The sequence below is a fragment of the Ambystoma mexicanum genome, chromosome 7q (genome assembly GCF_040938575.1).
Source record: "Ambystoma mexicanum isolate Mex_15411 chromosome 7q, UKY_AmexF1_1, whole genome shotgun sequence".
NCBI lineage: Eukaryota > Metazoa > Chordata > Amphibia > Caudata > Ambystomatidae > Ambystoma > Ambystoma mexicanum.
The window spans coordinates 702,836,395-702,862,061 of record NC_090941.1 but is presented as its reverse complement, the minus strand read 5'-3'; the positions used below and the strand labels follow the sequence as shown (position 1 = coordinate 702,862,061).

At 46.8% G+C, this 25,667-nt stretch overlaps 1 protein-coding gene across 2 annotated transcripts in view; it reads right to left on the bottom strand.

Moving 5' to 3' along the window:
* MICU2 (mitochondrial calcium uptake 2) overlaps positions 1-25,667 on the bottom strand; it is a 1,758,017-nt gene that overhangs the window by 656,740 nt on the left and 1,075,610 nt on the right. For both annotated transcript variants that reach the window (XM_069640674.1, XM_069640673.1), the window contains exon 5: positions 11,822-11,869. In XM_069640674.1, the coding sequence (XP_069496775.1) occupies positions 11,822-11,869 (48 nt within the window). The remainder of the gene's footprint in view (positions 1-11,821; positions 11,870-25,667) is intronic.

Below are 25,667 nucleotides of genomic sequence, written 5' to 3'. Positions count from 1 at the left end.
TATGCAGAAGGCCTTCTGGTCCCTGGGACCTCAATACCTTGCACTGTCACTTAATATCTGCTTGCTCCAGCTCTTCCCTCATCCGCTTCCTACTCCCTCAGGGTCAGTTGCTTCTACACGCAACCACATGTTGGTAGATGTGGTTCTTCTGCGGCCTCCCTGTGGAACACGCTCTCTGTCTCCCTGGACCATGAGAAGCATTGTAGGGTCTAAAAGCACCTGAAAACCCTTCCATGTGCTTCTTCTCTTTCCCCTACTCACTTCCTGGCTAAATGTGCACTACTTTCCTACCCACCCTATAATCTGTGCCCCAGACCACCTCCCTCCCTACAGTTCCACCCCTGCACTGCCTTCTACCAACCCCCACACTTGGGGACTGTTTTCTATAACACTAACAGTGCAGCCACCACTTCATGTCTACACTTATCTTTGCACTTGCCAGCACCGGCCGCAGTTGCATACATTTATATTTATCATTGTTCCCATGTACTGCACTTTGCCCTCCCCCTTCCCATTCACTTGTGCACTCTCAATTTCAGCTGTCCTAGAGGAATCAATGTCTCTGTGTGCCCTCCACTCCGCCTCCCTTTCCTCGGCACGTCTTCACACACTTGTTTGTAGGCTCGATACAAACGGCACAAAATACCATAACACATCATATAATGCACAAACTGCATTCATAACAACATGATGCCTGCCATGTACGTTGTAAACTTCAGAATATCGTCTTCCTACTGTAATGCATGTAATACAAATGACAGAAAAGCCTCCACATAGCCAATGCCATAGTTGCCATCCTAAAAAGAGCCGGAGGTGCCACTTCTAATCCTCAAAGTGCTGCGGAATCCGCTGCATTACCGTGCTCGAAACTGGAGGTGGAGGGGGAGGAATGTGAAACAGGGATTGTGTCTTTAGGATTGTCTCTAAAACCACTTATTTTTTATTTTATTTTTGTCGAGTTTTTCTTATGTACGTGCATTCATACAGTTTTCTTTCCTTGTTTTTCTCTCTTTTGTTCACTGTCGGTTTGCTTCTGTTCCTCACATTTTTCTCGACTTAAGATCAAAGCTTATCTTACATTTCTACAGAATTCTCTGCAATGCTTTGTGCAGAGTGGCAAACAGAACAGCATTGCCAATGGAGGTAAAAAAATGCCATTTCCTTGAAACCACTGGAAAACTGGCTGGTTAGTAATCCTTTCATAGTCTGTGCAGAACATCCGAGCACTGCACATAAAGTCAGACATGCTTCTGTTTATCCAACATCTCCCGACCTCTGGCTGTGGAATATTTACACCGGCATTCTCCCATTGTCCTCTGCGTCATTGATGAGAAAATCACCTTTGCAGTAGGAAACATCTGCATCCCAGCCGTCATCAACTTCTTTAAGTAAGCGAGCAAACGAGAGCACGAAATGTGCGCCAAATGTAGTCCTCCAAAATGCACGACCACCACATCTACAGCACCAACTGGCCACACATTTGCAAAGACGATCCATGCACCCGAAACCCCACTCATTAACTGTGCCCCAAAAAGCCTGCACTCCTTCCAACTGAAAGTCAGTATTGAAGCCTCTTTCCACGGCATACCTGTGCAGATCGTGCACAAAAGGTATCGCCGACTATAAGCACTCGCCGTCTGTCCATCTCTGCCAACCTCACTACATCAAACTTTAGGATGTCACTGGCCCCTGCGGTGAACCACACCCTCAAATCCTCATTGGAGAATGCCCACAGTTCCATTTGCGAAGCCTCCATGCTCAGAAGGCCATGATGTGGCACGTGCGCTTTTCCAGCTACAGCTAGGCCCACGCCCCAGTAAAGCAGACACAATACTTCTTCCCTTTGCATTCAAATTTTCTAACATTAACTTTGTGCAGCCTATTGTCGAATATAAAATTACAAAAACGCCTGCACCAATCACATACTGAACCTCGGCATTGCACACTCATCATTTCTGTACACAAGTCCGAATTCCCGTTAAACACTCTGAGAGCACCTTCCCTTTCCTTCCAAAGCCCCTCCGCCAGAAACGTTTCCTACAGGATGCCCTATTTCAGCATCCACAATGCTCCTGCAGCGCACTCAGCACACCTTTCGCCATGCACACAACAGTCCACCCATACCCACAACCAGCACACTACTATGATGTCATGCATGCGACCATGTCGGCAGCTAACATTGTGCACAAACGTAACATACGTAGTGGCACTGCAACCCAACTCCCTCACACCATAAAACACCCACTCATGAAACAGGTCGCAATTAGCAGCATCCATAAACCTACCACGGCCTCCATCACCCCTACCCGCTGCCATTCACAAAGTATTGTGTCACTACCAACCTAACCACAACATTTTCACAACATTGGCCCTACTTCAACAAATCTGCACACAGCATAGTGAAGAACCTATACAAGATACACTTCAACCATACCCTCTGCCATACTGCCAGTATGCATACACTGAACCCAGTGCCCACACTTTGTGACTTTTCGTTGCACCATCTTCAATAACACATCCAAAACTTTACCATGTTCTACCAGCGCCCTCACCAGCGGAACCAAACATACACACCTGCCAGCGCACTTATGCTGCTCGATGGCGTCTGTAATGTACTACACAACCATTCTTTACAGGTCACCACCCTCTACCAGATACAAAGTAAAAATTGCATTAGTGGCGTGGGTTTCCTCAATTGCTAGGCTCTTCAATGCATGGCCTACGACCTTCAGCCATTCACCCAATAGTCTAGGCCTTGAACACAGGCACTGCAATGTAATGCCACGCATGCATGTGACCATATCACCAACTACGCCTATCCACATACACACCACTGCCAAAAGCACTCTTACCCAACCTGTACACGCACTCACCAATCACCCAATCACGAAATCAGGTCACGATCTGGACAATCCACAAACATACCACAGCCTCCACCATCCCTACCCACACCCATTCACAAAGTATTTTGTCACTACCAACCTACCCACAACCTTTTGCACAACATTGGCCCTACTTCAACAAATCAGCACACCGCATAGTAAACCAAGCACATTTAAGATGCACGTCTACCATATCCTCTTCCATACTGACAGTATGTAAACCCAGCACCCACACTGCATGACTTTTCACTTCACCATCACCAAGTGTACATCAAAAATGTTAACATCTTGTAACAGTGTCCTCACCTACGAAACAAAACATGCATGCATGCATGACAGCTCACTTCTGCTGCTGCATTGCACCCAATAGGCTAGGCCTTGAACACACGCACTGCAACGCAATGGCACCATGCATTTCACCATATCACCAACTACGTCAATCCACATACACTCCACAGCCACCAGCACTCCTACCCACCCCACACACACATCCACCAATCACATACTGAAACTCTGCATTGCACCCATTCACAAAAACAGGTCCCTATCACCAGAATCCACTAACATATCACAGCCTCCATCACCCCTACCCACACCCATTCACAAAGTATTGTGTCACTACCAACCTAACCGCAACTTTTTTCACCACATTGGCCCTACTTTAACAATTCAGCACACACCATAGTAACCAAGCACAATCAAGGTGCACTTCTATGGTATCCTCTTCCATACCAACAGTGTGCAAACCCAGCACCCAGTTCCCACACTGCATTACTTTTCACAGCACCATCGCCAAGTACACATCAAAAACTTTACCATGTTGCAGCTGTGTGCTCACCTGCAAAACCACAAATGCACTCATAGCAGCTCAATTCTGCTCTATTGAATCTGAAATATGCTCTACACCCAACTATTTACAGGTCACCACCCGCTAACTGCCATTGGCCATGCACCCAACAGGCTAGACCTTCAACACTCTCACTGCTACATAAGGGCACCATTCATTGCACCATGTCACCAACTTCGACTAACCACATACACAGCACTACCACCAGCACTCTTACCCAGCCTGCACACCGCCATGTAAGTATGTAGCAACAAATAGCACCAGTTACCATAATGTACAAAGAAAACACTCTCCTGCACCCCTCTGCACTTTCATTCACATACCATGGACGTCCCCACTTCCATTCCCAAACTATTATGTCACTGCCAAACTACCCACAATCAGTTTGCAACACTGCCCTACTGCAACCAATGGACACACACTAAACTATGCAAGCAGCACCCTGTACCGGATGCACACCCACACTTGCGTTACTGTGGTGGGTATGCACATGCCCTACTCTCTACGGCCTTTGCCCATGCACCCAATAGTCTAATCATTCCACAGAAAACGCAGCTTCCTGCACCTACGCATGCCACCATGTGCCCAACTACCACATTCCATCCGCATAGCACAGCCACCCGTGCTCCCATCCAACCTATGTCATGTGCACTTCATTCCCCTTCTAAAATTGCTATACCATCACTCACCACGGGAAAAAGTCGCTACAAACCGGTCGCAGCACAAGCTATCGGGCAGTTACGACACCTGCCTCCAATCACCACAGAAAGTACTCGCCTGTCTAGCTACCCGCGACTTGAAGCAGTATACGCGAAACCTGCAGGCACTCCTCTTCCGCCGTCTTCTTCCACCTCCCTACCCATGTCACATTAACCACTTCTCCCTTCCTTACCCGTTCCCTCCCTTATTGCCGCCATAGCAATATGGAAGGTACATTTTCCAGATTCTTCCGCCGCCTTACTGTCCTCCGATACACCATGGCGGCTTTCACAAAAAATGTTGACACACACCACGCTTTCCTCCAGCCAACCACCAGCCGCGGCCAAACTTATCTGACAGCACGCCGTACCGCCGGCCAATGACACTTCTATAGCGTGTGTGAGTAAAGGGCCTGTAATGAGACAAGCCATTGTTTATTACCAACTATTGGTCTAAGTGAGATTCATTGCCTCTCTGAGTCCAAGAACTTTTCTGGGTTCATGTAATAGGGTGCGTGAGTCTGAGGTACCTGCACGTGGCCGGAAAAGCAAAACAGTACTCAAGTTACATTGCTATAAAACCGACATAAACCAATCATCAAGCTTCAGCAATACCTTGCACAAAACTTAACTCACCCATAAAGTTCAAAGATGTAAACTGTGTTTCGTATTCAAAGGATATCCCACTGGAAGAACAAAGGGGAATGGTGTACCGATTCGGAGCATCCAGAAGCTTATGCCAGGTCAACACACAACATATAAAACCACGTAAATGTTCATACCATAGCCGACAGTTTACTTTGCATAGATGGGCATAAGCAACGTCATGCTAAGTAAGACATGTGCGCTACAACAATTAATTCATAATGATTAAAAGGGCCAAAATTAATGGAGTGCACAGGGCTTGACCCTGGTGAATCCATCAGAAAACAGAACAGACTGGGAGCAGCAACACCTTCTAACAAAACCTTTGAAATTCAAGGAACAAAACGTTAGTTGCAGGGACGTTAAGATGAGAACGCAACAAAGCCCCTGAAATTCAGCTAGAGCCACCTTAAATTGTGCCCCCTGTTGCGCAGCCTATGCAATGACATCACTGGTGACAGACACAAAAGTCAATGTATTAAAAAATTGGATACCATTTACAAATTACTTTTACTTTGTACAGTATGTGTTTCACGTTAATCACTTACAAAAGACACAGAATGAAATATACATCTATGCACATGGTTTCAAGCAAATTTTCAATTTTAAAACGTCATTTCTTTTCTATACATATATTTAGAGTAATCTTTTTTTTATATCCATGTATGGCAATCTTAAAATATATCCTAATACATAGTTTCTTGTTTTAAAGCACTTCTCATGTCTAGAAAATCATGTGTACACATCTGTCTTACTATAAAACAATTGAGTATTTAACCCCTTATGTGCCTGGCTATTAGGTTTCAATATGTTTCTATTTCTATGATTTTCTTTTGTAAATGTAAATACAGATTCCATTATGAATTATAAATTACTCACCGTAGTGACTAACTTACTCTTAGTCCATAGTCCCCTTTCCTCCATACTGTATGGGCATCCCTTCCAAGGGACGGGAGACAGAACCTTATTCACCAGGAAAAACCTTCTTTCCCTTTAAATTTAGAGGCGCGGCCCAGGGAGCATGCGCTGCCCTGACTCCGCCCTCCAGCGCCTCACCTCAGTCCCCATTGACGCGTCGACATTAGATTTATCATTGCCTAATGACACCAGTATTATTAGGGGGGAGGCTGGTGGGATGTATGGAGGAAAGGGGACTATGGACTAAGAGTACATTGGTCACTACGGTGAGTAACTTATAATTACTCTTACATCCCGTCCCCTTTCCTCCATACTGTATGGGCGATTACAACCGATTGTAGCCCCAGGTTGGAGAGGAGGCCCTCCTTAAGCAAATAGGTTCCTGAGAACCGCCTGTCCGAAAGCTGTATCAGATCTAGAGCCGGCATCCAAACAGTAATGCTTGCAGAAAGCCAAGGGAGAGGCCCAAGTGGCCGCCCTGCTTATGACTTGCCAAGGGACATGGTGCTGGAATGTGATGGCTGTTGCCTTGGCCCTGACAGAGTGGGCATGCATGTTGGCCAGGAGCGGCTTGTGCTGGGCCTCATATGCTTCTTTGATGGCAGAGACCATAAAGCGGGATATGGTAGCCTTAGAGGCCTGATAGCCTGGCCTTGAGCCTCCGAAAGTGACAAACAGAGCGTCCGACTTGCGGAAGCCCTTGGTCCTGTCCAAGTAGAATTTCAGGGCACGCCTAACATCCAGGCAGTGCAGCACTCTGCTTCATTCTTGGGATCAGGAAAGAACATAGGAAGGACTATTTCTTCGTTCAAGTGAAATGCTGATGGAACCTTGGGCAGAAATGCAGGTGCATCCGCATGACTACCTTGTCCTTGTGAAAGGTGGTATATGGTTCAGAGGTGACCAGCACCTGGATCTCGCTGACTCTGCGAGCCGAGGTAAGACCGACTAGTAAGGCCACCTTGATGGTGACCAGCCTAATGTCCACGGACGCCATTGGCTCGAATGGTTTGTGCGCCAGGGCACCCAAGACTATGTTAAGATCCCACACAGGGTGTGGTCTCTTGACGGGCGGGTAGAGTCTAGCGAGACCGGTCAGATGTTTCTTGACGATAGGGTTGGAGGAGGAAAAAATGCCTCCCTCCGAGTTCATGTAAGCCCCAATGGCTGCAAGGTATGTACGGCAGGTGTCCACCTGTATGCCCGAATGAGTGAGGTGCACTGAAAAGGAGAGCACGTCGTCCGAATTGCAGGCCAAAGGGTCCATTCTCTTTGAGTCTTCCCAGTGGCAGAATCTGGTCCATTTGTTTTGTACTGGGCCCTGGTGGCTTTGCTCCTGGCGCCCTGTATGATCTCCAGATTGGCCTGTGAGAGGCTACGGTGCCGAAGCTTTACCTGCTCAGGTTCCACGCTGTGAGGGCTAGTTTCGCTGGCGCAGGGTGGATGATTCTGCCCCCCTGCTACGCCATAAGATGTGCTGGGCTTGTCATAAAGGTGTATCGGGGGCACCTCCAAGAGGCTGAGTAGCTCCGAAAACCATGGCCTGGCCGGGCCACCATGAAGCTATCAGAATGATGAGGAGTCGGTGAGACTCCTTGATCTTGCAAATTACCCCTATCGATCAGGGCAGTAGGCGGAAAGACATAGGCCTTCATGCTGGTCTACTGGAGGTGAAATGCGTCGCCCAGAGAGCCGGGGCCCTGACCCTGCCAGGATGCGAACTGGGGGCACTTCTTGTTGTGCCAGGTGGCAAAGAGATCAACTTGGGGATGACCCCACCTGTTGAAGATCTCCTGAATAACGAGGTTGTTTAGCTGCCAATCGTAATTGTCAGCTCCCAGCCTGCTGAGCCTGTCCGCCTCCAGGTTGGATTCCCCTGGGAGGTGGACTGCCGAGAGGTAAATGTCATTTTCCAGGGCCCATTCCCACATGTTGATCGCCAGCCTGCACAGAGGAGGGGGATCTGGTGCCTTCCTGCTTGCTGAGGTAGTACATGCTGGTCGAGTTGACTGTCTGGATGAGGACAACCTTTCCCTTGAGAAGTGGTAGGAATGCTCTGAGTGCTAGCCAGATGGCGTTCAGCTCCAACCAATTGATGTGGTATTCCTGCTCCTGTCGAGTCCAGGTGCCGTGGACCGAGAGATCGTCCAGTGTGGCTCCCCAGCCCTTGATCAAGGAGTCTGTGGTGATGGTGGCCTGCGGGGAGGGCGGTCGAAAGAGCTTGCCCGTCCATAGGTTGCAGTCCATGGACCACCAAGTTAGGTCTGGGTGGAGAGATGGAGGAACGTTGATGATCTCGGATTGCAAGCCCCACTCCTGATTCCATGAGGCCGCGAAGTGCAGCTGAATCCTTCTCATCCTTAGTCTTGTGTGCGGCACGGCTAAAGGACTGCCGCCAGAAGACACAGGAGATTTTGGTACCACCATGCCGAAGTCCTCTCTCTGCTAGGGAAGTGGCCGGTGGCCCTCTTGATGGCTGAGATTTTGTCTTCTGAAGGGAAAACCCTCTCAGCGCACATGTCCCAAATGAGGCCCAGGAATGTCAGACTGCGTAGGGAGCAGCTGTGACTTCCTGAGGTTGAGCGAGAAGCCCAGGTCTTGCAGTGTGTTCACACGGGCATGGGAAGACTGGCGAACCGCTTCCAGAAATGTAGCCCTGACAAGCCAGTTGTCGAGATATGGGTAGATGTGGAGGCCCTGCGCTCTGAGGAGGGCTGCCACAGCATTCATGACTCTGGTAAAGACCGTGGGGGCCGAGTTGAGGCCAGATGGAAGGACTTTGTATTGGAAATGGTAGCCCATGATCCTGAACCGTAGGAAAGAACGATGGGGCTGCCAAATCGGGACCTGTAGGTATGTGTCTTTCAGGTCCAGGGAGCACATCCAGTCTCCCCTGTCCAATGTCTCTGCTATAAAAGCTGGCGTAAACATCTTGAATTTTTGCAGGGGTGGAACGGTCCAGCACAACTCTCAGGCTCGCTGGGAGGCTGGGACTTCCTCCACTGCCTGGCTCTCTACGAGCAACCGGATCTCTGCCAAAAGAGTAGCTGACCCAACCTGCGGGAGTGGAAGGGGGAAGAGGCTGGGATCGGAAGACAGTACACCGTGGATACTACGGAGAGGATCCAGGGGGCCGCGGAATTCTGGTGCCAAAATTGTGAATGGAGGGCAAGCCTGCCCCCCACTGGAGACACGTGGACCTGAAGGGGCGTGTCATGCCTTCTTTCCCTCTGAGGCTGATGCTGAGGAGGTGGGACTGGAAAAGCCCCTACTCCCCTCCCCCTTTTGGTTGTTTGCACCGGAGGTTCTGAGACAGCGAACGGTCCGGCTGCCTGGATCTGCGTTCCTGAAAGCCGCGGAACCCTCCATATGTATGACCCCTTTCCGAGCGCTGCTGAGATTGGGTGTACGATTTGGGCATGGTCTTTCTAAGAATGGACAGAGACTTTGCCGTTTGTGAGCTGTTCTTCTTGTCCAGCTCTTCGTCCGTAGAGGAGTGGAAGAGGTCTCCACCCACCGCCGAACGGCAGATCTAGAATGCGCTCCTGGACATCCGGGTTGAATTTCGTTGCCCGGAGCCAGGCTGTTCTCCTCATGTCTGTGGCAATGCAGATGGCAAGGCCTAAGGTATCGATATGAGCCACTGTGGATCCCATGAGGTCATGCGCCACGAGCTTGGCTTGAGCTAGCCCCACCTTAAAGCGTGATTTGCATTGGGAGGGGAGTTCCGGAAGCAAGTCCGCAATTTCCCGCCATAACCGTTGGTTGGCGGCAGCCAGCATGGCATCTGCGTTGGCTTGACATAGGTGCAAGTAGGCGTTGAAGTAGATCTTCTTGCCGTACGCCTCCAAGATCTTCTCCTCCTTGCCTAGCAGCGCCGCAGAGGAGGCGGCTGAGGACGATAGTGGCTTGGAGTACAGTGATGCTGTAGCGATCACCGAGGAGTGTGGGTGAGGATGGGTCGAGAGCAAGAGTATATCCCCCCCCCCATCTGCCTGTACTTTGCGTCCAGGCGTCGGTTGACCGGCTGGACCAAGTGGGGCTTGAGCCAACCCTTTTTGGCCACGCAGACTACATTGGTTTGCAGTGGAATCGCTGTGTTGGCATAGGGGCGTCTTGTGAGGACTTCAGCCAGAACCCCCTCTGCCGGCTGTTCGACCTAGGGTTGGGGGAGGCCCAGGTACTCCGCCAGGCCAGCAAGAGGTTCATGGAAGGCCTTGGCTGAGGATGGCGTGTCCGGATCCTCCTCCTCGTCCGTATCCTGTGGATCTGGAGGAGCTTGTGGAGGAGGAGGGGTAGATGGCGCTGGAGGCTGGGTTATAGAGACCGCAGCCGGTGGCTGAGGAGGCGGCAGAGGTTGCGGAGTTGGCTGTGGAGCCAGAGGAGGCGGCTGCAACGGAGCCTGGGGGCCCTATGAAGGCGTTTGTGGTGCCTCTAGCATTTTGGGGAGGACTTCCCTAACTGCATCCTTAATAATATCGAAGAGCACCTCCTCACTGGCCCAAGAGGTGGCAGGGGGTATCGACAGGGTAGCGGGGGGCTACTGGAGCTGCTCCGTACACTGTCCATATAGACGCACAGGAAAGTTGCCCTGCGCAAATGAAGGGTAGACTGTAGGCCACGTACCTGGTTGAGACCAGTCCCACCTTGACGCTTTTTCTTCGCCGAATTCGTGGAATGGCCCGTCGTCCATTTTATAACACTACAGAACCACTAGCCATAGACTCTGGCCATGGCCGGTGGGCACGACCACTATTTTAAAACACTTGTAACCCATTGTTCAAAGATGTTTATCAATCACAAATTGACTGACCTGTTTTTACAGCGGTATTGTTATGCATAAAAGATTGCAGGCTTTGAGAACTCTCAATGTTTTTGGCAACGCACAGCGAGATTAAATAATTTGCCAAGGATCACACACTTTGGTTAAACAACGTGCTAAAAGGCCCTTTTTTTATGGCCGGTCTCTTGGTGACTGTTGCGATACATCGCATGACCCCAACTAATTGCATCTAAGCAGCACGGAAAATAGAAAAAAATGACTGGCTGCAAGAATAACATATGCCCAGGTACTTTTTTTTCCCCCATAGCAAAATTCAAAAGCTGGCATCCATGAATATACGCACAGTAAGTGAACATATATCTTAACGTGATATATACAAATGTAGTTCAATTGACCTTCCCCTTAGAAAAAGTGTGTAAGACAAAATAGCCCTGGACTTTTTTTTTAAAAGTAATGAACACCAGAAACATTTTCTGAGAGAGGAAATGTTCCAATAAATATGCTAGCAAAGTATAAAAGGTGCTCACATTTAAAACCCTGCTATCTGTTGTGAAATATTCCCTGGCAAACCAAATCTCAATAGGAAACGTATAAGCTTATGATGACTATCCCCAAAAGAACACAGGAATCCTTCAGAACTCAATCTGTGAGCAACACGTGCACATGTCTAATTATTAATATAGTGCGTCATACCAGAATGAATTGGCCCCATTTTGCATTGCTCCCCATTAGCACAGATAAATATGAGACACAGTAACACGATGGGGGGTGAACTATACATTTGGTAGCTGCAATTCGAACTGAGGGCGCTTCAGAGCCTTATCGCAAGACTTCAGCCTGCTGGTGACCTTAAGACAGACAATCAGGGCAGGAACGGAAACATTGTCAATCAAAACTGTTGAGCCAACAGCCGTTCTATTAGTTTATCGTGTAAAAGCTGCTACAAGAAGCATCCAAAAGACCCCAAATAAACAGCAAAAGCAATAGAAAGATAGGCAGATTGATGAGCAGGGTAATTTGCTTTAAAAGTATGCAAACATATACTTACTGGTTAGTATTGTCAGCAAGAATAAATACTCCGTGTAAGAAATCAGTCCTGAAAGAGAAACAAAAATTAAGTGAATCAACCCCTTTAAAAAAAACACCGAAAAAGGAACAGCTTGCAGGTGCAGAGCAAATATACAAAGTGATGACCTTGCTAAATTAAAGCTTCCCAAAATATGACAGTCGTCAGGGTATTTCTCTAACCATTACTCGTCTCTTTGTAGCAATGACAGAAGGGTTTATTTTAGCATGTCGCTTTAACATAAATAATTACTTTGCCTCAAACCTATTTTATTTGCCGGGGCCTGGCTCTTGAACCTGAGCCTTCTGCTTAGGTTCAGCCGTGCACTGAAAGTGAACCCCGATTGCTGCCCCAGCACGGGCATCTGGGTCTGCACACTGATGCGCAATTAAAACATGAAGGTAGAGGGTATTTGTTTTCTAAAGAGCCCTGCACTAAATCTTGTGACTTTTTCAACTGAAAATATTCTGTGTTTATACGAAGGGCGAATAAATTAAACACGCTCTGTCATATTTAGTAGCTGGGAAAGGAACCGTTCTAATATTACTCAGAAGGATCAAAGTACGTCAACCCTGGCAGCCGAGAAAACGCGGGGAATAGTTCGCCTCTTATTCTCAAGGGGAGCAGGGCAACACGCAAAGCTGCCAGGCGGACAGATCACACTGATAGTGCAGCTGGGCCCCACGCCAAGAGGAGACGCCACACGTTTTTTTTTTTTATTATAAGAACGTGTCCTTTCTACAAGGTGAACTTGTTTTTTCTTCTGGCGGAAAATTCCAGCATTTCCCTTTGAAACGCCGGCTTAAATGAAAAGCTTGAACAAACAGAGAGGCTTGACAGCTCTTAAAGAGTAGCAGACAGTAAAGAGATACAGGGCAGGCAGGTAAACAGTGGGTTTAACCAATGAGATGCCGTCAATCTCCCCTCTGCGATAACGCCGACAGAAAATGTTACGCCAGCAATCGGGTTGACGCCTCTCGCGAAAATGTCACCAAAGCCCCCCTTTAACCTCTAACCGAAATATTATATTGTGCAGAATGAGAAGCCACTGGCGAGTGGCATGTTTAAGCTCTGCGATCTGCCACAAGGTAAACAATGTCCGACAGTTTATGTAGGGTTAATTGATAGATAAGGAAAACTCATCAGTCTCTCTGATGAACAATTACTCTCCCGTTACAGTAGGGATTTAGAGGCAATCGCTCGTTCCAGGATATAATTGGGCCAATAATGTAGTAGTGGAAATCTCCTAGTTAGTGCTCTGGTGAAAAATAACCTCCCATTTCAAGGAATCGAGAAGAATCATGGCCGTCCCAAAGAGGTCACAGACTCGTGCCGTTTCAAGACCGCTAAACAAGAAAGGAATTTTAAAAAGGATCTATGCGAATTTCCTGGGGTTGAGCGCCTAGGAACAGACGTTTTTTCTGTGTTAGGAAAAACCACACGTTAGTATTGGATGTACAGTAACATGAAATGTCATTAAAAGCAAAATTATCTTGTATTGTGTGTTTTTTTTTTTATCAGATGTAACAATATGTACACATGTGCCAAGACTGACATTAACGATACATTTAGCAAAAGATCGGAAATGGTACACGGAAATAAAGGCAGCCCGTGGAGCCTAAGCAGCATTTCCACCATTTTTCACATTGGATCGTAAATGCCTCCTACAATGCAGGTGCAGTACATGGAGGCATTTACACAGGTTCCTATTGAATCCACCTGCTTCTTACAGGTTCACAAAAAATGGAGATTCCATAGGAATCCATAGCATCTCTTAGAAATGACGTACAGGTATAGTAGTGGCTAAACCACCTAATCTGCCCCACACTACTACTAAACCAGCAGTGATCCCAATCATAAGGGTGAAACAAGCACAAACTGAAAGGTATACCTCTTTTTTGTTGTGTGGCAGCACAGGCAGAGAGCAGGTTATACCTCCAGGAGGGGTGTGAGGTCACAGTAACAACCCAATAACTTAAGTACATTTGTCCAAAATAAAAGAATGTCCAAGGTTCTCTAAAAATATAAACTTTTAATTAAACAAAATTGCAAATAACTAAAAACACAAGCAAAACCTCACCCGTGCAAAGAGACACATAAAATGCAACCTGTTGCAGAATAGCACTCTGGGAAGATGAGCATCAATATTCAGGCACAACATTGGCTCAGTGTTCAAGAAAATGTCTTGTAAGAAAATGGGAGAGCAGTGGGCTTAAAACTCACTATAGTCTCAAAGGTGGAAAAGAGGACACAGCCCCATCATAGTACTTTATTTCTTTGTCTTGGGAGCTCAACAATGTTGGGCAGTGCTACTAGGTGCTTCCCTGCAGTGGAGCCAGTGCCCAGCTGGGGCACATTGTGTTGATCCAGTGGCGCGTTAGCGTTGAGACTGGGCGTGGATCAAGATGGCGCTCAAGATGATACAATCGGTTCGATACGGCTGTCGAGTTGGGTCAGACCGTTGCTTCTACTGGGTCTATCGGCGAAGGACAAAATGGCAAAGTTCACTTGTGCGAGAAAGCAAAGATGGCTTGAAGGTACAAGTAACCAAATCAAAGTTCATGGAGTGCCAAAAGGAGACCACAGGTTTTGTGTCGGCTCGAAGGGCATTGAGCACTGTCCAAGACAACAAAGTAGTGAAACAGGATTTCAGCTGCTCTTATTTATTTATCATTCACTTGTTAGGCGATTACACAGGAAGCAAATACTGTTTCAGAGTGCCCACAGGGCAACAGGGAGGGGACATGGGATGATAGAGAATGTAATTACAGCAATGTTAAATAATTAAATACAACAAAAAGAAGAGAATGGGGCGGGGAAGACAAACCTACTATGCCTTGTGAGTGTTCAGAACGTGCATGTGCAGAGGGGAGGGGTGTCCGGGATAGGTGCTATGGTGCTCATGGAGAGCAGCAGGTGAAGTGCTATGAAGAAATGTAAGTGCAATCTCCAGTGGTGGAGGGTGAGCCGCAGCAAGTGCAGAGGATAGACAATAGCTGGGATGATAAAATGGGGCGGTCAGGGCCATGAGGATGCATAAGAGCCCTGCACAACAGTCAAGCTACTGTGTGATTAGCAGGGGACAGGGGGAGGGAATGAAGAGGTAAAGAGGAAGGTCTTGAGGCTTTTCAGGAACTTAAGGAGATCCTGCTCAAGACGAAGAGCGAGGCTGTTCCAAAGAAGGGAGCCCTCTGAGGAAAGCGATCGACCACCTGCTCTTTGTTCAGCAAACCGCTTCATGGGCAAGGAGATGGTGCCAGAGGAACGCATGTGTCTAGATGGGGAGTATTTGGTCAGAAGGATTTGCAGATAGAGTGGTCTCCGGCCCCAGACAGCCGCTTAGACATTTGGGTTCCTGAGAGTCCCAATTCAGGGGCATTGGAAAAAGATTAGTCCTTCTGATGCCCTAACACTCCAAGGAGGTTGGCTGGCACCTACAGTGGTTTTGTCACCTCCATTGACGGGGCCGTTTCCAGTGCAGCCATACTGTGACCTTGGTACAACAGTAGTTCATTTCCAATGCACTGTGACAAATCCATGGTATTCGTCACCCTGTTCCTAAGGGGGATACACCCCCTTTGGGACTACAGAGGTGAGCCTGCTAAGCTTAACACCCCCTAGGGGCTGGGCAAGTGGGCTCCCACTGGGGGGTGACCCTCCCTTTGAGGATAGGCGATTCCCCGAAAGAGATATCAGCATTCCTCCCTATTTTCAAGATCCCAATGCTTTTGTTGGCTATACAGGACTTACAATCCGCATTGAAGCAAGAGAGAAGAGAAACCCCATAGCCAAAGAAGGGCAGGCACCTCCTCCTAGGTGGTGTGGCAGAAAGAGGAAGACTCTATGCCAGATGTGGTGAATAGGGACTGCGACCAAGCCTGCAGAATGCACACAGCCTTGCCGGTCCAAGAGCCGGAAGCGCCCCGCCCAGAGGAGCAACACAAAGCACCCATCGCCAGAGAAGCAGAGAACTGGCATAGCAAGACGCCGGTCCCAGGGTCCCACAGGAAGCCCGACGTGGGAGGGGGCACGCCCCACCCATTTCACAAGACCTGAAGAGAACCGAAGAGGTGGTGCTGCCGACTTTTCCCAAGGAGCACTGGCCAAGGAACAGAGGTAAGTGGTTGCTCTAGGGAACCAGGAGTGGAGAGGAGGCCACAAGGTGGGCTGAGAGACCCGAGATCTAAAGGCGAGATAAGAGAAAAGAAACCCCAAGGTGGGGTGAGACACAAGAGACCCTGCACTTCCCCAGGTGGTGTGAAAGAAACCAAAACCCAAGGTGGGATAAGACCAAGAACTACCTAGCAGGAGAAATCACCAGGATTTCTCTTTTGAGAAAGACTACCAGGAGAACAGTCCGTGTGGGGAAACACAGGACAGACGCCCCCCCCCGCCCGACTGCATGAGATGTAAGACAAGAGACCTTATTCAGACTGATTTGAACCGTATAGAGAAGAGAAGCTGGGAGAGTCATTCAGCCTAAGGGCTTCTTATACTGAGCATGGGGGCGGGGAGACCCTATTAAGAAAAACACTAGGGTGGGGGTCAGAAACCAATTAGCAGTCATTCACCAGGGCCAAAGACCACTGTACCTTTGTTGAATGTATAGGTTTCAGTTATAGTGGTAGGGACACAACTCAGGTAAGATTAGGATTCTGGATGGAGGACTTTCTAGTTTGTAACAGACATCCTGATGTGTGCCCTTTTATATATTTTCATTCAACAGCAGGGCTAAGAATCAGAGATAGGGACAGTATATATTTTATCGTTATCTAAACAAAAGAAAGGTTCAATCACAATGCCACCTTTTCAGTCTCCTGATTCTGATCGATCACATGTTCCTAGGGATGGTTAGGATGCAGAGCTTTCCTCTGCCTCGGATGCCTTCTCTGTCTTCACTTACCTGGCAGAGGACTTGGGAATGGACTGCACTCCCAACAGAGGTCCAAAAGGAGTACTCTTCTGGTTATTGTTAAAGTCCAGGAACAAATCAAAGAATGAGGAGGTGCCCATCTTCTTTTATAGGCAAGATGCCATAGGGGATTGGTCCAAAGCAAGGATGATGTAAAGGGTACAATCCATGTTGCTCTAACAAGTACCCTTTACCTCATGACAACACACTCAGAGTGCCTTGTTTGCAAGAAATTCAGTGGACAGGAAAGGGAAGAGAACCCTAACAGATAGCATAAGAGTGGCACTCTTCTCCAGAGTGTAACACAAAAGAAACAAACTAAAATATTATTGCAAGTATAAATGCTGTAATGATTGATTGACAACTCTCTGGAACTCCTCACAAGGCATTATGGACCCGTTTATTAGCCCAGGCTGGTGCAGTCAAAGGGACGTATCAATTTATCCCACTTATTCTATGCATGGAGTGGGAGATGTAATCGGTGCTGTAAGCGGGATGAAATATCGAGGCAGCTCTAAAAAGTGGGTAAGGGCCACATGGTGGGTGTAGCCAAAAGTGGGTGCCGGCGGCTTAGACAAGCGCTGACTGCTCCAAGCAAGACATACAATTGGGAGGGGGGATGGGGACTGCATGATGTGAATGCAAGTTTTATTCCCACCAAAAAAAGGCAGTAAATGACAGCAATCAATGGATGGATTTCAGTTGAAGAAAATGGTTTTACATCGGAATTGTCCATGTAATTTAGTGTATTTCTTTAGAGAAGTTGAACCACCTTATCAAGACGAACGGTGCAGATAACTTATTTTTATAGCAAAAAATAACAGGCTGTTAAGAGTTAAATCTAAAAACTCTGAAGATCCAGTGTTCTTTGCTCAAAAAAAGAATCTGCAGTGTTTGTCCACAAAATGCAGTATTCCAGCCTTCACTAAAAAAGTAGATTGAGTTGCAAAATTAAGGTGAAACCCAGATTATTTGCTGCCTGTGACAGAGCAGGCCCCTCAGGTGTGATGTGGGGCCAATAATACTCTGAGTGAAATCCCCATCTGCTCTCACACGCTGGTAAACTGGAGTCAACTGCAACCAGTGTATATGCATTCTTCTTCAGGTAACAAATTCCCCAACAGGTGCGGATTTCATCTTAACTTGTTAACGCCCTCTCATGCAGCAACACGTTAAGTGCACTGCTTTGCCAGTACAAACCACACAAATCGCCACGGACTGTGGCCAGAGCAAATGGAAAGGAATCCATGGATGCAGATAGATCAGCAATCCAATCTCTTTATATTGCTTTGACTCCCACACCATCCATGTCTGGCTGCATCCTGTTCAGCACATAATGTTAAAGATTTTATACTGCACAGAGGTGCCACTTGCAGTTTGGGTTGTTAGTGGCCGTGCCTGATCTTCAGCTTTTCCGGTTTATTAGTTGTATCTTCCCTTCTTTCGTGTGCCCTTTCTAGTTGGATCAGTAAAGTCGCCTCTGGGTGAAGGGTTCTTGTACTATTTTGCTACTCCGTCTGTTACCCGAATTCTGAGTGCAGTCCCTATTTCTGACTAGATGCATGTTCCTAGCCCAGAGAGTGATCAGTGGGGCGGGAAGTTCTTTAACTGGATTCCCTTGGGGGTTAAGTTCTAGTAGGAGCGTCGTTAGTGTTTGTTCCAGTTCCCTCTTGTTGCCCTTACTCCTGGCATCCATGGGGTGGCCCTCCCTTTTCCATTTCCATTCCTGGGATTTCCTTGGCCTACTTTGCTGGCCCTAGCGTTTCTGGCTCATCACCCTCTTTTCCAGGGATCTATGTTGGCCAGGGAGGTGGGTGGATGGGTAGCATGCTTCTCTTTCCCGTGCTATCCCTCATTCTTGTTTTTCTTGGTTACTTCTCCTTTTTCCCGTGTTTTTGTTGATCGGGAGGTGTGCAGATGTCGTTCAGTCGGCTTCATTGGGTATGGAGTTGAAGGGCCAGGTTTTCTGCAGTTCCCTGAATTTTGTATGGTCCTCCGTGGTTCGAATTTTCCTCGGAATGGAGTTCCAAAGATTTACAACTAAGCAGGAGAATACTGAGCTACCCAGTTTTTCTTCCGGTACCAACTGGGTTCAAGACGGATGTCTTGCAGGATCTCAGGGTTCTAGCTGGTTTGTAGATGGAGAATTTATTTTGGATAAAGTCTGTTCTCTGGCCATGTATTGCTCTGTGCGTTATGGACAGGGCTTTGAAGGAGATTCTCTTTTTGACCAGGACCCAATGTAGCATCCTGAGTGCTGATGTGATGTGATCTCTTCTGCTGAGTTTGAGGATATGATAAGTCATGTATAACGCACCTGTACACAAGTGTTTCTAGGCGTGACAACATTCGAGGGAAAACAGGAAGATCTTACTAGGCGTTGTCTCATTCAGATCGTGCAAGTGCGACAACGCAAAGTGCAGGGGGAGGGGAAGTGCCAGGGAGAGGAAAGTAGAAGTGCAATCAGGGCAGCATTGCTCTGAGTAAGTGCAGCCAGGGCAGCACGGCTCTGGGTATATGTGCGAGGAGACAAGGGACTGTAGGGTTACAGTTACAACCCCAAAGTGCGCGGTGGGTCCGGAGGCAGTGCAGGGGAGACTGATTGTGGAGGAACCTGGTACCCAGTGAGAATCTGAGGGTAGTGCCAAGCAACCAGTCGGCACAGCAGACAGGTAGATCAGCAGAGGAGCGAGAGAGGGAACAGAGGAGAAAGGGAAGGTCTTGAGCTGCTTCCGGAACTTCATGTGGTCCGGTTCAAGTTTGACAGGGGCGAGCAGGCAGGCCATTCCAGAGGGAGGCACCTACAGAGGAGAGATCTCTACCCCCTACTCTGCCTGGAGCAGCGTCTGACTCTCAAAGTTTAGTTTTTTAGTTTATTTAATTTTCATAGAGCGTCACCTTCAGAGCACAGGAAGGAAAGTTACTCTGGCCACAACCAATGATAATGCAATCTGGGCTATTAGTTGAGGCCCATTCCTTGATTTGGACTCTTCGCAAGAATATTATGTTCATAGTTCTAAAACAACTTTTGCCAATTGTGGATCATAACCAAGCCAGGATTTTGTTTAACAAAGCTTCTCTCGGCTCTGGTTTATCCAATTTGTGAACAAAGACCATGTTTCTTCAGTCGTCAGTCAGACCTTTCAGGAATGGGTCAGTAATCTGGCATAGATGATTTACGAATACGTAAGACCCTAGGGGATGAGGAGTACGACTGGTGGTTTGCGGGCTTCCTGGCTTTCAAAAGCTTAGATAAGTCTGCGGACACCTCGAAGGTTGGGATAATGGAGCCATACAATATAGCTGTCTTAGGCATTGAACCCTGGGATACTTCCTTGGTCACAGGTAGATTGGTATAATACTTTGAATTAGTTTGGCAGCTCACCTCTGCCTTATTGGTAACTGTCTGTATTGCAATGATGTCTTTTAGGCATTCTATGTCCATTCTAACTAACAGTGAAATGTTCTTTTGAAAGGACTCAACGCAAACCTCACAATCCTGTACACTCACATTTGATGAGATCAGAAATAATTCTCTCCATAAATGTTTGGCAGTTGTTATTGGTGTGTGTTCCCTTTGCAAAGAGCTTGGGGTCGGAATAGCCTTCTGCAAGGACATCATCCATACTTTTGGAGGGGGTGTCCATTGCATCTAATATTGCAGACGTTAACAGGGATAGAAATTGAATTTCTGGAGAATGCTCATGTTGAGAGGTCTCCGGTGGTACAATGTTTTATTTATTTATTGTGCCTTTAGTCACTTTTTTTTTTTACACAAATTCACAAAGTTAGTAAAACAAGAAATAGAGCAATAAAATTAAATGATCATCAATTTGGTTCATTCTTGTTAAAAGAAAAGTCTCCATTATAGAAAAAGTTCTATAGAATGCATTTTGTTTAACAATTTCAGCAGCTCTTTTGATAAGAAGATTTCTTTACCAGCTGACAATCTGTACCAGAAATCTTGAGTGTTTAACCACTCGGGTGGTGGATAAATCTAGAGAAATATTTCGCTCTTATCGGAAAGGTGGCTGTACACGTTATGAGAAGGTGTCTTACATCTTGGATGTACCCTTTAACACATAAATCACAGTCATCCTCTTTAGGTTGAAGATTTTCCCATACCCTAGTTGTTTCCTTTGTTTTGACCAAATTTAAGCAAAAACTTAAAAGTTCAGTATGCCATTTCTTTTTGTTTTTGTTTTATTTGTATTTGGTTAGTTCAAACCTTTACAAAACACACAAGATCAATGACAAACAGAGAACCACATTAGGAAAAGAAAAAAAATCAGAAACTACTGTTTCAGAACACAGATAAAAAGATCAGCAACTACTGTTTCATAACAAAGATGGAAAAGATTTAAAAAAGGAAATACCACCATAATAAAAAAAGAAAAAGCCAAAAATTACAAATGTCACAGATTTCACATTTTAGCAAGTATTTTGATCTGGTGGTACAACCAAACGAGATATTCCCTAAAAAATCAGAGCTCTGTAGTACAGCGTTCCCAAGACAGAGTCATAGAGCCAACCTATACAGAAAAGGCTTAGTAAAAACAAAATATGACATGACTCAACCCTTCAGATACAGTCCTACCAACCTCTAAGTGCAGACACTTTATAAATCCAGCTAAGGCCAGCCCCTCACATATGTTGTCATTGTGAAGGCAATGTTTGCATATTAAGTCTTCGTCATAAAGATAAGGAGTCATAACCAGTTGGTTTAGGAAATTACCTCCAAGGCCCTGTAAGGAAGGGCATTCAAGTACCAGGTGCCTAGGAGTTTCCAATTTACCCTGGCAGAACCTACAAGATGCATTCTCCAGAGTTATAAGGGATCTTCTGAGTTGGATTTCGCGAGTGGGTAGCAGGTTCCATCTAACCCTCAGGAGAATACCTCGATAGAATCTATTAGGGAATTGTATCAAAATCCTAGATAAGGTACCTCGTCTTCGATGCTCATGTGCCAGATGACTCATCGATGGGTACGAATGGAATTGGTCGGTGTTCACTGCCCAATCATGATCAAAGAGGGCCCGCTTGGTCCTCACCGGATTATTGATTAAGGTATCTGCCATCATCCCAATCTCAGCCAGGATTGAGCCTGCTCGTAATCTTAAAGCCTTTAATACCTGAGAGTTATCGAGATTTCTCCACATTAGCTGGTAAAGAGTGTCGGGTATGGGCAAGATCATTTTGGACTAAAGAACCAGAAAGGCCCATTTCACCCAAGCCCATAATGGCACTAGGCCCAACTCAAAACGAATAGCTGCAATTGGTACTGCGTTCGGGACTCCCAGGATGCGCCTCCAGATTTCCCCCTCAATTTTATTCAACATATTACTGAGGTTATCAGATCTTAACTATGGTCCATAGATCATTTTAGGGACTATTTTTAGAACATCCTCGAGGGTTTTAAAGAAAATCTACCAAATTTACGATCAATTCGGAAAACCTGGGACTGCAGGATTTTTGCCTTGTGTAACAAGAGCTCATTCGCAGATTTAATGCATCTAGAGGCAAAAACCTGAAAGCCCAGGTACCAAATCGAATCCACCAGCTTCAGTGGCATATCTCCCACTGAACACACAACCTTGAGTTTTGCCTTTCTTTTTTTTTTTTTTAAATGCTAGGAACTTTGTTTTCGTCGGATTAACAGCCCGTTTTCATTTGCAAAGGTTTCACATTTCTTCAGTGATCTTTGTAGCCCTACCTAAGTGCAGTCAAAGATCAAAATATTGTCTGCATATATTAAGCTAACAATTTTCTCCTTGCCAATTTCTGGTGCAACTAGGCCCTCCTTAGCCAGGGATATAGTTACTTCGGAGAAATACTGATTAAAGAGCCAAGGCGCTAAAACACATCCTTGTCTTACCCCTCGGAAAGAACAAATTCTTCTCGATAAATCCCCTTTCTGATTCAAACGGACCTGGATACCACAGTTTTCATAGACCCCTGCAATAAATCTTAGCAGACCCTCCGGCAACCCCCAGTTGGACAATTTGGCCAGAGCCTTCCTCGATCAATGGAGTTGAAAGCAGCAGTTAAATCGATTGATGCCATGAACGGTGAATTCCAGGCCTCCTCTTGGATACATTTCAGGGCCAATCCATTGATATTAGTTGAATGACACTTTCTGAAACCAGTCTGGAATAGGTTTAGCGGGCGATGGATAGCTGATCATTTTTCCAAGTGAGAGAGCGGAAATGCCGAGAAGATTTCAGTCGGCATCGATCAATGATATTGGACGATAGTTGCTAGGATCTGTCCTGCCCCCACACTTGAAAATCGTCATCACATGTGCCGCATTCCATGAGATGGGGTAGTTCCTGTGTTGATGATCTCCTTAAATTCCAGGAACAGGAGATTGGACCAAAGGTTACGGTCGCCCTTAAAAGTAGCATTAGTTAGCCCATTAGGGCCGGGTGCCCGGGAATACTTTGATCTGATCATTAGGCCTTGAATAGTTGCTAGGTCTAAATAAGGGTCCCAGCTATCATTTTTCTCAGCTGGGGTTACTGTTAGGATATCACTGGTCAGCACAGGGGGCCCGAATCTATCTTCAAAGAACTTGACCCAAGCACATTCAGAGATGCAATTGAGCTGGGATAAAGCGTAGTTAGGGTCTTGGCCGTTCACAAGATACCAGAACGCACCCACAACAGCCTTCATCAGTATACCAAGCATCGGTTCTGCATCCTGTTGTAAAGCAATGTGCTTACATGATTTACAATGGTTCCTGTAGGCCTGTCTCACCTTTCTTATTAGGACATTGCATATATCTTGCTCAGGGTGATTGTTCCTAATCATACGGATCTCTTTCCTGATAGATTTTTTTTCGTCAGCAGCTACTGAATTGAAGACATGAGTGTGTCTAATCGCCGACTTACATCTACTCCCCTGCGCCACGCCGCCCCAATATCAGCAGCGTTTTGACTGCATTCCCAGCCACATTAGACGTTACAAGAGGCTGGGTCATGGAGACCCCAGTGGTATGAAAGCAGTCGAATGTGGCCATCAGAATAGAATGGTCGCTCCAGACAGTAGACTTTACCTCAAAAGAGTGACAGTGATTCATTAGGAAGGAGTCGACAAAGATGTAATCTATCATAGAGCTGCTTGGGCCTCTACGCCATGTATTCCAATCCACTGTGACGTTTCGGTTAGAGTTGACTCCCACAAGAGGATGGAGACCACGCCCCTCCAACCCCAATCTCTGTTTGCAGCCTTGTGATCTTTTTGCTGACACCACCTCAATTATGTCATCCCCGTTCCAAAGGGGTTCATGTTGGTCACAATCAGCATTAAGATCACCAAGCACCATCATTCTTCCGTTCAAGTTTCTCTCGGTCCAAAGATCAATAATATTCTGAATAGTGCCCAGGAACTCAGCTAAGGGTGCTATCCCCTTATGCCAACAAATGTTGATAACGAGGACCTTACTCCTATTGTTGCCCATACATAGTTCAATTCCCAGGGCCCCAAATGGCAGATTTTCAATATTAGCTCCCTTCAGCCCCCAAGGATTATCAATGGCTATCAACAGTCCCCCCCCGACGGTCTACCCCAGGTCCTTGTTTGCCAGGTTGAGCAAAAATAGTAAAACCATCTAGAATAGGGGCAGAGATAAGCCAAGTCTCCTGTAAGCACACACAGTTGGCTGATCTTAGTTCGTTAACACAATCCTGATCAGTGAAGAGGTGTGAATTACCCTGAGAATTCCAAGATTGAACCAAAAAGTGTTTATCTTCCCTCGTGGTTAAATCACCCGGCAAATGATCATGGGACCAATTTCTGCCACAGAGAGGAGATTATTGTTGCCCAATCCACATCGTTCGTTACTCCTGTGGCCCCTCTGTTCTGTAGGCCTACTTTACCCACAGAGGCAGCGATAGGATTTTCCACTTGGCGGCCAATGGACGACCTCTCTTCTTCCACCCTCTGAACATCAATGCCCATCTCCAATAAAGCATCCCTCTGAGTTAGGATGAGTTCCCCCACCAGTGGAGATGCCAGGTCGATGATACTCACACCCATTTGGCTCTTCACTGGGAAAGAAACTCTTTGAATATCCTTAGATACCACAAGCGCAAGTGGGGCTATTTCAGCAAAGATGGCCAAGGTATTGGCACGATTGAGACAGATGTTAATAGTTGGATGCCATTTAGGATCTGGAAATCGGGCAACACATATTTGCTCGATTCCTCGCGCACACAGACATTTTTTGTGCTTTTAAAGGATAGTTCCGGGACTTTTTTTTTATTGTCCCTACGATTCGGCCATGTGTTTTTAAGCATAAATCGGTAGATCGTAGAAAACCTTCCTATGGACCTTACCCGACTTTTCGTCCATTAACGCACTCGAAATCAGCCGCCATTTTGTGATAATCCTATCATTTCCCCCCATCGACCTGGCTCACCTGCGTTTGCGGCACTAAATCATATCCCCCGCCCCTGAGCCTGACATCAGCAGACGCGTACCGCCCATTTCCCAACGCCAAAGCACGTTTCGTGTCAACAATCGCTGCGCCTCAGCTAATGAAGTGTCGCCATGGAAATGGCAGGACGCCTCTTTCCTCAATAAGTATAAACACACCGTTTCACAACACACAGCAGCAGATTTTCGATTCCATTACTCTCTCTGTGTTACTTTGAGTATTCTGTGACTCGTTTCTGTGCTCTGGTCAGCTACCTTCGCCGCTTCTAGGCCTTGTGAACACCTGTACCATCTCTGTAAATTATTTTACTTTCTTTACCACACAATGGCTACAATAATGCCGTATATGTACGAGCCCGAGTACACCGAGGAGGAACTACTGGAAAGGCAAGCATGTGAAAACGATGGGGATTCGGACGGCAGTTGGGAGGACCAGTCAACGGATGAAGAGCCTGGACCATGTCGCATGGACGGCGTCTC